Below are 12,546 nucleotides of genomic sequence, written 5' to 3'. Positions count from 1 at the left end.
GATTGGCAACAGAGTCAGAGTAGACCCTAGGCACAGTTTTGAAGTAGATGAAGTTGGTCTTTAATACATTTCCCTTTCTTCCCTTTATCCTCCATTCCCACCCTCTCTATACTACCTTCTCTAGGAGTCTAGCATGTGCCCCTCCCTGCTGTCAGCCAGCTAAAGTGTTAATGGTTCATTAAAATATAGCTCCATTCCTGGTGACCCCATTCATGAATCCTTGTATTTCCAAGGGGTACTCTTTAATGTTAGTCTCTCTTGGATGATTGATGCAAAAATACTATGGTTGCAAAGCTAAAACTTGGAGAACATTTACAGCATCTTAAGAGTTGTGAGGAACCTCAGAAGTCAGTGAGTCTGTTCCTTAATCCAAAGTGGTAACTGTGCTCCCATCTCCTACTTCCTTCCTAAAGGTCTATGCTGTCTGTTCTCTGCTTCCCTCAAACCCTAGGCATAGGAGAATTAAAGAATCCCTAAATAGGAACAGTCTTCACCTTCAAAGAGTGCATACTTTGATTTTCTAATTATGAAATAAGCCAAGACAGATGTATTCAGCAGATCAGGAAAAGTATATGAATGGAATAAATAAGGCTATGAAGATGCTCTGAATCAGTAATTATCCTGGTAGGTTAGAACATAAGTAGAGTTCATTGAAAAGAGATTCCTAGAAAATGTAGGTTTTGAATTCTAAGCTCTAAAGAGTGTATGTGATGACAATTTAGGCAGAGAAGGAAATGTGAATTATAATTTGAGGGTGGAATATGAGGAAGGCATAAGGCCTGAAGGACTAAAGGTTCAAGATAGTTCACAATCAGAGATGAAGACAATTGTTATGGGGTTAAAGAGAGAATTGCTGTTTGATGGTCTTGGGTTTTTTGTTGATCACCTTTTACATATTAAAGGATAGGAAAGGCACCCTGGAATGATAGGGAAGGAGTGCCATAGAGATGAAAAGAACTGAAAGTTTAAATATGTATATTGGGTTAATTTTTGTTTTGTCTCTTAACATTCCTCTTTTTTCTTTCAAAGTCATTAATTGGCTGGAGAAATGTTACACGACTATTGGTTTTTTCTACTGATGCTGGGTTTCACTTTGCTGGAGATGGTAAACTCGGTGGAATTGTTTTACCAAATGATGGACAATGTCACCTAGAAAATAATGTGTACACAATGAGCCATTATTATGTGAGTGCTTAATTCCTTCCCTATTCAATTTGTTGACCCTCCATTAAAGAGGGTTTGGGGATTTGGGATTTTATTATTTTGGTAGGTATGAGGCCTAAAGCATACTCAGAAAAGCCAGTATTGCTGTTTCAAAACAGCTTTATATTCACTTTCACCTAGACAGTCATGCTGGGCTAGAGTAAAGAAGATGCTTGCTACTCCTTCTCCACTTTGATTTATTCACATGTAGACCACTGTCATGTAGATTGTAATAGACAAGATTTGCCTTTTCCTTTCTCATCTCAGTCTAGAACTTGCTAATTTATTTTGGACAGTATGTTTTACTTCAACATGAATTCACGTTATACTTTCACCTCTTCTTTCTTTAATTTTGCTAACTAGTTTAAGACTCATAGCTCAAGAATTTTTAAAATATTTCTTCTAATTTTCTCTTAATCTTTGGATCACCTTTAAGAGGTGAAGTTTTTGTCCATATTTTTAATGGAGTATTTGAGTTTTCTTGTACTTCTTGTTTCTACATACTATGAATCATTCATGACTTTGAGGTTTGCAAAGCTCTTCAGAGGCTTTCTCCATTATTAACTTTTCATGTGATATACATTTTGTTTTTCTGATATGGCCGTGTGATATGAGAGGCCCCAAGCATTGGTCCATTATATAGCCACTCATTTTTTTTAGATAGTTCCTCTGAATATATTTCTCAGCAATTAATGGTTCTTACTCCCCAAAGCCTTTCATTCATTGAAGAAATGCTTCTTCTGAAGAATCAAAGGAATTCTATAACTGTCTCTCTTTATCAGTATTTGAAAGGATCTATTTTTCTTTGGTAGAGCTGTTCTCTTCATTGACATATATCATAAGTACTATGTACCTTAGTAGATGGCTTCCTAAGTTACTGTGGCCAAAACAACCTGGTAGCCAACCTTGTACTGATGCCTTTCTCTATACTTATAGGGTTAGTCTTGGAATGAGTGGCATTCAATTGACTGCTAGGTCTAATCCCAAAACCTTTCTGATTTCATGTAAACCCTACTGCAGCTTTTACTCCATTGACATTTAGACTTTGAGAATCCAGGATTAATCACTCACCACAATAAAGCTTTGAAGCAGGAATTTAGTGGAAAGGTGCTCTCTCACCCAGTGCAAGTTGATATAAAGGTTGTGAATATTAGAGAGCCCCTAAAATTCATAGAGTATTTGAGGTGGACAGGATCCTACAGATATCCAGGCTTCAGTAGCACATGTTATATTTCTGATACTTTGAAATACATATTAATGTAGAGAATTTTATAGAATTACCCACATTAAGCTGATACCATACATACTTTATCATATCAATAATTTCTTACTTTCAGAAATTACTGGAAAACCATATGGATTAGTAGGTTATAGTTACATATTAACCAAATACTGATGTTCTATTTTCTAGGATTATCCTTCTATTGCTCACCTTGTCCAAAAACTCAGTGAAAATAACATTCAGACAATTTTTGCAGTTACAGAAGAATTTCAGGCTGTTTACAAGGTAAATATATACTGGTTATGTTTGCTTTATCTAAGTTAAAACAAGGTATACATGCATAGATCTTTTATTAATGAAATAGCAAAAAGAAGTGTAAACTAAACTCTAGGAAAGTACTCTCAAGGCAAACTACGTTAAGTTGCAAGTTGTGTCTTAATCACCTTTTCAAAAATTCTTTATGTCTGGCTCTCAAATATTTAGGCTAGTCATGTGAGTTAATTCACCCTGGCATTTAGTATTCTAGAATTTAATATGTATTCAAAACAGGTGTTAGATATTTTTAGTACATGGTGTTACAACAATAAATGTGTTTATGCTACATGTGTTTTATATTTTACATTGACTCTGTTAAGGAACTGAAGAATTTGATCCCCAAGTCAGCTGTGGGAACATTATCTGCAAATTCCAGCAATGTAATTCAATTGATCATTGATGCATACAATGTAAGTAATTGAAATTAATTTGTCTTCATAGCCATTTACAGTATGTCATTTAAAAAAAGAAGTCATTTCACTCATCTCCTATATAGACAGTATGGAAAATTGAGAAACTGTCTAGTTCAAATCCTGGGGAAAAAATTGTAGTCTCCTGAGCCCTGTTGGTATTTTCTTAGCCTAACTAGCAAAAAGTTAGACAAAAATGTCTCATTTAGAGTCATCACTAAAAAAAAATCTGAATATTTAAAGATTGATATTGTGCTAATCAAACAAATACTAGAAAATATAACTTCAATTCATGTTCTAACTTCACCCCAGAGGATACCTGCCTTCAATTTGATATAAAATTCACATCCTAACTCCATTGAATGGAGACCATGGAAGGGATCTTTGTCCATTTCTTCTTTGCTCTTTGCAGAGGATAGAGTTTCCTGTTTCCAAGAATCATTTATGTCTCACTTGTACCTTTTGTTTTTGCCTTTAGAAGATGGCTGCTTTAAAATGGAAGAAAAATAATTTTCTCCTTTTATAGTTCTGTTCCATAACCTAATTAGTCATGTTTTTAAGGACATAATAAACATGGTTGCTTAACAAATATTTTTTAATTCATTTGTAATCATTGACAGAAAAAAACAATAAAATAGAAATACATTCTTTGAAGAAATCCTGCCCAGCTGGATTTCAAAATAATTTATGGAAGAGGATTTTTTTGAACCAGAGTCCACTGAATTTAATAAAGTCAGATGTTTTTCTTAGATTTTTAATTTAATTTTTAATATTAAAATATCTAATTTTAATATTAATTAATTTAATATTAATAATTTAAATAGTTAATTTTCTATTTTTAATAAATTAGACTTTTTTTTTTAGCTAAAATTCACCTTTATTTTAGTCCTTATCTTCAGAAGTCATTTTGGAAAATGGCAAGTTGCCAGACGGAGTAACAATAAATTACAAATCTTACTGCAAGAATGGAGTGAACGGGACAGGAGAAAACGGAAGAAAATGTTCCAATATTTCCATTGGTGATGAGGTGGGTGAGGATCACTTGTTTCAGGTCGGGATTTGGGTAGGGGAGGAGGCAGGTATGTAGCAGCAATGTAGCTGTTTATTCCTTACCTTACAGGTTCAGTTTGAGATTAGCATAACTTCCACCAAATGTCCTAAGAAAGATGAAGACCCCACCGACCGTGTCATCAAAATTAAACCTCTGGGTTTCACGGAAGAAGTAGAGATTACACTCCAGTTTATCTGTGAATGTGAGTGCCAGAGTGCAGGCATTCCAAATAGTCCAGAGTGCCACGAGGGAAATGGCACATTTGAATGCGGTGCCTGCCGGTAAGCAAAGGCCTCATGTGGTGCTGGTCGGGGAGGCGGGCATATTTCTTGAGAGCCAGGGAATCTTTCATTTTTGTCTTTGCATCTCTGGTACTCTGCATGTAATTAGTGCATAATAAGTGTTTGTTGAACTAAATTTGTTTGTTGAATTATTACTCATAAAACTTTAATAGCCTTCTGCCTATTTCCAAAACATGTAAAGAAAACTTAGCAGTAACAACAAATGATTTAATTAGCAGGAAGAAATACTGTTATGTAGAAATCAATTAAACAGTAAAACTATATATTTTAGTTTTTATTTCCTTTCCAGCTTTTTAAAACATTGCATTTCATTCAAAACAAAAAGCTGTGAGAGAAACTGAAGATGTATTTTGGGGTAGAAATTAGAATTTTCTTATAAAATAATAAGTTGAACTTTTTGAAGTCAAATATATATATATATACACATATATACTTATACTAATGAAGAAGCAGCAATAATTTTCTTTTGAATTTGATTTTCAAGTTCAAATTAAAAATCAAAACTCTTAGGAAAAGGAACATATTCTGAAATCAGTCTTTTTCTTAAAATATTAGGAGTAGGAAGCATCAATAAGTCAGCCGGCATTTATTAAGTGCCTAATAGGTGCCAGACACTGTTAGGTGCTGGAGAATGCAAATAGAATGAATGTAATAATCCCCACTCATATAGATCTTATATATCCTTTTGGGGAAAATAACAAGTACATAGATAAGAAAGTAATGAGTATACAGAGAAGTTGGGGGAAGGGCATCACTGTCAGGAGGATGAGAAAAACCTCATGTAGATGGGGATGCTTTAGATGCTCTTGAAGGAAGACAGTCTCGGGGAGACAGTGGGAGGGAGAGCAAGGCAAGAGATATAGACAGAGAGTGGTCTGTGAGGAACACAGAGAAGGCCTATTTGATTAGATCACAGGGTGTGGGAAGGATATCAGGTTGATTCTAAACCACAAATATAAGTTCAAGAAAACAAGAAAGAAAAAAAATCACTCCTTTACAGTCTGTAAATATATTGAATATATTACAAATACACTGAATTTTCAGAGATAAGGCATCTTATTTCGAGTGACCTGTAGGTAATATAATTTATTATTTATTGCAATAATATTACTTGCTACTAATAGCAGGCAGTCACTTAGACATAAAATTGTCGTACTTGGGAAATTTTCTTTTTCATTCTCATGTTTACCACTGCATTATAATCAAAACTTCCAATGTCTTTGAGCATCAGTGACCTGAAAATATACATTGCTTGATTATGTTTTCAGTCTGAGTTTAAATGCTGTTACATTCTAAGTTTGATTTCCTTCAGGACCCAGGAGCAAAGACCCGTATTGATTTATAAGACTGGTCTAAATATAGAGAGAATCTTAATTATTCAAAACTACTCAGTGTTATTTCTCACCAGTATAATTTCCATTTTCATCAGGCTTCTACATGACTCATTCTTTTTTTTTTTTGAAGAGGGAAATGTAGGGCAATTGGAGTTAAGTGATTTGCCCAAGATCACACAGCTAGTAAGTGTTAAGTGTCTGACGTTGGATTTGAACTCAGGTCCTCCTGACTCCAGGGCTGGTGCTCTATTCACTGTGCCACCCTACATGACTCATTCTTAATAATTTTTTTTTATTTCATAGAGTTTAATTATTGATGATTGCCCTTTAGGTGCAACGAGGGACGTGTTGGTAGGCATTGTGAATGTAGCACAGATGAAGTAAACAGTGAAGACATGGATGCTTACTGCAGGAAAGAAAACAGTTCTGAAATCTGCAGCAATAATGGAGAGTGTGTCTGTGGACAGTGTGTTTGTAGGAAGAGGGATAACACAAATGAAATTTATTCTGGCAAATTCTGTGAATGTGACAATTTCAACTGTGATAGATCTAACGGATTAATTTGTGGAGGTAAGAATGGGTTCTGAAATGGTGCTCTGTGCTTGCTCATATCTGAGGGGACAGTAGAGGCCGATAACTTGGTGAAGAAGGGCTAGGTTCTCCAGAATAAAGGTAGCTTTCTGCATTGGTGAATACTTTACCTTTATATGGTGGCATGGATAGAGATTTTTAAGGTGCTTATGCAATTATAATATTGTCATGTGAAATATCAAATATTGAATTGCAGGAAATGGTGTTTGCAAGTGTCGAGTGTGTGAGTGTAACCCCAATTACACTGGCAGTGCCTGCGATTGTTCTTTGGATACATCCTCATGCATGGCATCAAATGGGCAGATCTGCAATGGCCGAGGAGTATGCGTATGTGGCTCCTGTAAATGCACCGATTCTAAATTCCAAGGGGCAACTTGTGAGATGTGTCAGACTTGCCTTGGTGTCTGTGTGGAGCACAAGTGAGTGTTTCTTAATAACTGTTAGCTCTCCATGGACTCAGTCATACGCTAAGCTGGCCTCCTTCTTATCACTTGGAATAAAAGGTATAAAGTTATAAGTATGACTAAATGTTAGGTCCTGTAGAAGACCAATCTAGAATATTTATCTAAAGTATTCTTCTTAAATTATTTCTCTCTAATTTAAATGTAAAGTAACAGAGTGACAATGCAACATTTTGATTCCATTTCCCATTCAATCGAAGCAGCTTCATAGGTTGAGTTTAACTCTTTACTTATACACATAAGCTGGAAACTAACTTTTAAAATAGAGCCAGGCGATCGTATCTGCAGCTATATAACCCACGATTCCCTTTTAAAAGTGCCTCATTGGCTTCCTTTTAGACAAATGTTCTTTGCTGGTCAAGGAACCTGCCTATGGACATTGTAGTACCTACCTGTTTTAATGTTCCTTTTCTGATTAAGCTACTATTTTTAAAATTCAGAAAATTTAAATTAATTATTATTTTACATGTTTGAGAAATTATTTCAAACATACTTAAAATGTTTTGAATTTGTACCTTCACAGAGAATGTGTTCAGTGCAGAGCTTTTGAAAAAGGAGAAAAAAAGGACACATGTGCAAAAGAGTGTTCATACTTCAATATTACCAAAGTAAAAAGTCGAGAAGACTTACCCCAGCCTGGCCAGCGGGAAGCCCTGTCCCACTGTAAGGAGAAGGATGTTGATGACTGCTGGTTCTATTTTACCTATTCAGTCAATAGAAATAATGAAGTTGTTGTTCATGTGGTGGAGACACCAGGTATGAATCTTGTGGTTTCAGAAGGTCCTCTTGATTATCTCTCATTTTTTCATTCATATATATCTGTTGATTCCCAAAACCTAGCTCGAAGGGGATTTGTAAGAATTTGTTGAAAAATATAGTTTGAAGTAAATTGTACTTAAGTTCCAAAATAACAAAACGTAATATTATAGCTTAAGTAGGAAAAGGAAATCTTGCATAAAATATATCTAGACAAAAATTTGACCCTGACTTGTCAGAAAGAAAACCCTATTTTTTATTTGTGTTGCAAATATATTACAAAGAAGGCCCATTCTGAGTGATTTTAACATTCCTAACTCATCTTCATTCCCTGCCTTGCCTCAGGCTGGAAGGTACCATTGTCAGGGTGCTCTGGCCCCAACATGGCATGGCTGGAGCGATCTCATCCTACCTCTCTGTCCATACTATATTACTAAGTATGTATGCTAAGATACTGGCTGGGGACTGGGAGGAAGGAGGTAAATAAGATAATATATAATAAGATAATAAATATAATAAATAATAAATAAGATAATAAATAAGGTAAATAAAAAAAAATAACACCATCTCAGCTCCTGCCAGAGGAAACACAAACACTACTGGATTTGACCTATGTTAAGTCATGCGTTGGAAATGGGAACTCAGATCCTACGGAAAACCCCAGTTCCTCCTTTTGCTCCAGACGTTGTTCCGCTTCACTAAGGAGGAATAGAGAAAGAATACATCTCTCCTAAAGCCAGAAAAAGAACTACCCGTTGTTTCTCTGAAAATGCCAGTGAATAGTAATGTCACTTCGAGATTCTGTATTTATTTTTGATTCACAAGTTTCTTGAGTTGTAGAAATAAAAAAGAATTTGATGAAGGAAAAAGGCAGATCTAACATATTTATTCTCTGATCTGCCATTTCATAGTGCCAGGCCATATCAAGTACCTTTGAGTTTCCAAGTCTATACAGGTTTTCTTTTTTAAAAGTTTTATTGATACTTTCATATCCCCTTTGGTTATTAATATATTCCTCCCCTCTCCCCTGCCCAAAATGCTGTTCTTTGTGATAAAGAAAAATAATTAAGAACAAACACTTTTATTAAGGGGATTTTTTCTATGAAGTTTGGACTCAGTCAAAGGAACACACTTGAGGACCTAACGGGCCACATCTGACCTCAAGGCCGTAGGTTCCCCACCTCTGAATTTTAATCCATTGATAGAAGACATAAAGAGACCAATATTTTACATCTAATACAGTAAGGAAAAATCTTTTTTTCTTCCATTCCCACCATAGGGTTGCACTTCAAATGAATGAGGTAAGCAGGCAAGTGTCTTTTAAGCATTTCCTTGTGCACAGCACAGCTGAGTGCTGGAGATACAAGAGCAAGGGGAGGCAGGACTCGCTGTTGTTAGGTACAAAGGAAATCTCTCCTTTTCAACCACTTGAATGTTTTAACTCATTGTTAGAAATTCTCACCCTAAGAAAGGAAGATTAAAGTTTAGAGAAGAAAGAAAAAGATGCATCAGGGAGTGGAAAACTACTGAGAATCTTGACATGGGATGGGATCTATTTCATCAACTTTCTTAGCCTAATAGAGCATATTAACATTAAGAAGGATGAGTCAGTTAGAGGAGTGTCTATTAATGATGGACTTTTTCTGTAAAGGATTTTCATGTCATAGCATAACATTCTTGGCTTTTTACTCTGGTCTGTTCTCTCAATGTCTACTCTTCCCTTTTCACCTTGTAGAATGTCCCACTGGTCCAGATATCATTCCCATTGTAGCTGGGGTGGTTGCAGGAATTGTGCTGATCGGCCTTGCATTATTGCTGATTTGGAAGTTGCTGATGATAATTCATGACAGAAGAGAATTTGCTAAATTTGAAAAGGAGAAAATGAATGCAAAGTGGGACACGGTGAGTTGAAAAACAAACCAGAAAAGCAATGTTGTCCATAAAATGAATCTTAATATTTAAAACTTTAGTTATTCCAAAATATCTTCTTATTCCTTAAAAATAATCCAGAACTTTAAGGATAACTTATATTTAGAAGTGACCAAAGAATACATTCTATTATAATAAATAATGAAAGTATATCTTCTGATTTTTATTGACCAAGTATGCATTTGACTTTTAAATTGTCTTATATTGTGCTATGTAATAATGTCTTTTTCAAAAATGCCTAACCCTGAGTACATTAAAATTAAGAGGGATGAATGTCTGTTGAGAGTACATTGTTCTTAGCTATCTTTTCTGGGGGAAAAATAAAACATCAAAATTGGGTTTAAAGGCATACCATACAGAAAAACTACTTATTTATGTTCTGGAAGACTCTTCTGTGTTTGAAGTTCTGAGGGAAAGTGGTTGTCTGGTCATTCAGGCCTGGATTCAGAGCAGGATTGAATTGACATTTGCCTTGGCCTTCTACTTATGTGGAATATGCAGCCATTAATTATAGAGGATTATAATGTAATTTGCATTTCATTATCATGTTAGAGAGGTTTTTTTTAATGCTTACTTTCTTACATAGTGTTTTCTTCTTGTGGTATTTGAGATTGTCACGTCATTTTCTTACTGTTGAAGTTATTAGAAATTGACTTTTTTTCACTTCAGCAAGAAAATCCGATTTACAAGAGCCCTATTAATAATTTCAAGAATCCAAACTATGGACGTAAAGCTGGTCTCTAAATTTCCGTTCGTATTTTCTTTCCATTTCTGCCTTTCCTCTGCATGTGAAATTGATTCTGACTTTCACTGCACTGTGTGTCCTCCCATCACTCTCAGGCCTTTGCCAGCGTGGCTTTAACAGTCCTGCTGCTTCTCTTCTGCCCTTTTTGTAAGGTGTGTGTGCCAGAAAGTTCTCACAGGCTTCATTCCTAATTGCAAATTTTAACTTAATTTAAAGGCCAATGATATACCTTATATAAATGAAACCACAGGATTTAGAAGGGACCTTAAAGTAGTACTACTCCCTTATTTTATGGATAGGGGTAGCCAGGTGGTACAGTGGATAGAGCAGTGGGCCTGGAGTCTAGAGGACCTGGGTTCAAATCAGGCCTCAGACACTTAACAGCTGTGTGACCCTATCAAATCATTTAGCCTCTGTTTAACTTAATTCTCTCATCTGTAAAATAGGGATAATAATAGCACTTACCTTTCCTGATTGTTGTGAGGATCAAATGAGAAAACATTTGTAAAGCACTTAGCACCATACCTAGCATATCATAAGTGCTATATAAATGTTGACTGTTATTATATAGAAGTCAAGGTGGAAGGGTTGTGGCTTGTCCAAGATCACACAGCCTTTAAGTAGTAGAGTCAAAATTTGAACCCAGGCCCTCTGCATCCAAATGCATTGAATTTCTTTCTACCATCACAACCAGGGATTCATTCAGAAAGAAACCCTGAATTCTTTGGATGGTGTTATCTCTTTACATTTACAGAACAGTTCTGGTACTTTCATCTTTGAGTTTGACATCTTTTAGAAAAAAAATGTTAAGTTGAAAGTCTTCAGTTGGAAATGCCTAGAAAGGAACCTTAATAATAATAATTTGTAAACTTTGTATTTGTATTTATACATGCTTGAGATGAGTCTCATTTGACATTCCTTAAATGCAGGCAGTAACCAAGCAAGTTCTCTTAGTGACTTTATTTTTCACCTGACTGACATATTTACCAAATAGAGAGTCCTTTTAATGTAAGATTTCAAAATTCATGAACATCGGTGGCTTGTTCTACATGAGGGGTGGGGAACCTGTGGCCTTGAGGCTGCATGTGGCCCTCAAGGTCCTCAAGTTTGACCCTTTGATGGGAATTAAGAAGGACTGGGAAAGGCTTCCTGTATATTGTTGTATTTTAGCCAGCACTTGAAGAAACCCAGGGAAGCCAAGAAACAGATGAGGGGAGGAGAGCATTCCAGACATGGGGGACAGCCAGGAAAAAATACCTTCAGTTGGGCAATGAAGAATTTTGTGTAACAGCAAGGAAACCAGTGTCATTGAATTGCAAAGTTACATGATGGGGTATAAAAATATAAGAAAAGTAGTAAAGGTGTGGGGTGGCATAGGGCTAGATTATGAAGAATTTTGGACAACAAACAATATAGGATTTTTAATTTTATCTTGGATGTGATAGGGAACCACTGGAGTTTATTGAGGAGAGAGGGCAGTGATGTGATTGGCCTGCAGTTTAGAAAGATCCCTATGACAGCTGAGTGGAGAATGAGCTGGAGTAGGGAGACCAGCAGCTTATTGCAGGAGAGTGGGGCAGGGTCAGAGAAGAGAAGGGGGAATGTGGAAGAGAAACATAAAAAATAGCCTTGCCCAGCCATGGCAGTCAGTTGGATGTGTGGGGTGCGAGGGAGGGAGGAATCGAGGATGATATCAATCGAGATCTTTAAGCCTGCAGTAATGGTGGTGACTTTGACAGTAACAGGGAAATTTGGAAGGGAAATTATAATGAGTTCAGTTTTCTTATTTAATCTTCACAACCACCCTGGGAGGCAGGTCAAGTGGTAGTTGTTATCTCTGCTTATAGTTGGGGAGAAAAAGGGTGCAGAAAAGTTGTGTTACAAAGTCAAGTTAATAAATACCCAAGAACTAGAATCCAAATTGAAACTTGGGCCTAGTGGCTACTGGTTCAGGGGTCTTTTGATATCATCTGTTTGATGAGACAAGAGAGATAAACCGCAGTGTTAAACAGAGATAAGCCTTTTCTTCCCAGCTGCAGTATAAAGAGTACTTAGGTCCCTTCAAAGTTACTATTCTGCAGTAACTTTTTTTTTCTTCTTTGAACTTTTGATCCTTTGATTAAGCAGAAAGCATATCACTCTTTTAGGCCAAACAGTGCTTAAACTGAGCGAACACACACACACACACACACACACACACACACACACACACACACACACACACACA

General features: G+C 36.0%; 1 protein-coding gene across 2 annotated transcripts in view; it reads left to right on the top strand.

Annotated features, from left to right (window-relative positions):
* The window catches only part of ITGB1 (integrin subunit beta 1), a 54,829-nt gene that overhangs the window by 35,951 nt on the left and 6,332 nt on the right, over positions 1–12,546 (top strand). Inside the window, exons 7-16 of one of the 2 annotated variants that reach the window (XM_069086465.1) lie at positions 1,030–1,185; positions 2,615–2,710; positions 3,061–3,150; positions 4,037–4,177; positions 4,271–4,482; positions 6,169–6,407; positions 6,625–6,847; positions 7,413–7,645; positions 9,381–9,547; positions 10,244–10,324. In XM_069086465.1, the coding sequence (XP_068942566.1) occupies positions 1,030–1,185; positions 2,615–2,710; positions 3,061–3,150; positions 4,037–4,177; positions 4,271–4,482; positions 6,169–6,407; positions 6,625–6,847; positions 7,413–7,645; positions 9,381–9,547; positions 10,244–10,318 (1,632 nt within the window). In that variant the 3' untranslated portion in view covers positions 10,319–10,324. The remainder of the gene's footprint in view (positions 1–1,029; positions 1,186–2,614; positions 2,711–3,060; positions 3,151–4,036; positions 4,178–4,270; positions 4,483–6,168; positions 6,408–6,624; positions 6,848–7,412; positions 7,646–9,380; positions 9,548–10,243; positions 10,325–12,546) is intronic. The other variant, XM_069086466.1, reaches the window with a different exon arrangement.

The sequence above is a fragment of the Petaurus breviceps genome, unplaced genomic scaffold (genome assembly GCF_028583685.1).
Source record: "Petaurus breviceps papuanus isolate PSGF00001 unplaced genomic scaffold, PetGlider_PUasm1.0 178, whole genome shotgun sequence".
Classification (NCBI taxonomy): Eukaryota; Metazoa; Chordata; class Mammalia; order Diprotodontia; family Petauridae; genus Petaurus; species Petaurus breviceps.
Note: the sequence above shows the minus strand (reverse complement) of the source record. Positions and strands in the feature narration are given on the sequence as shown.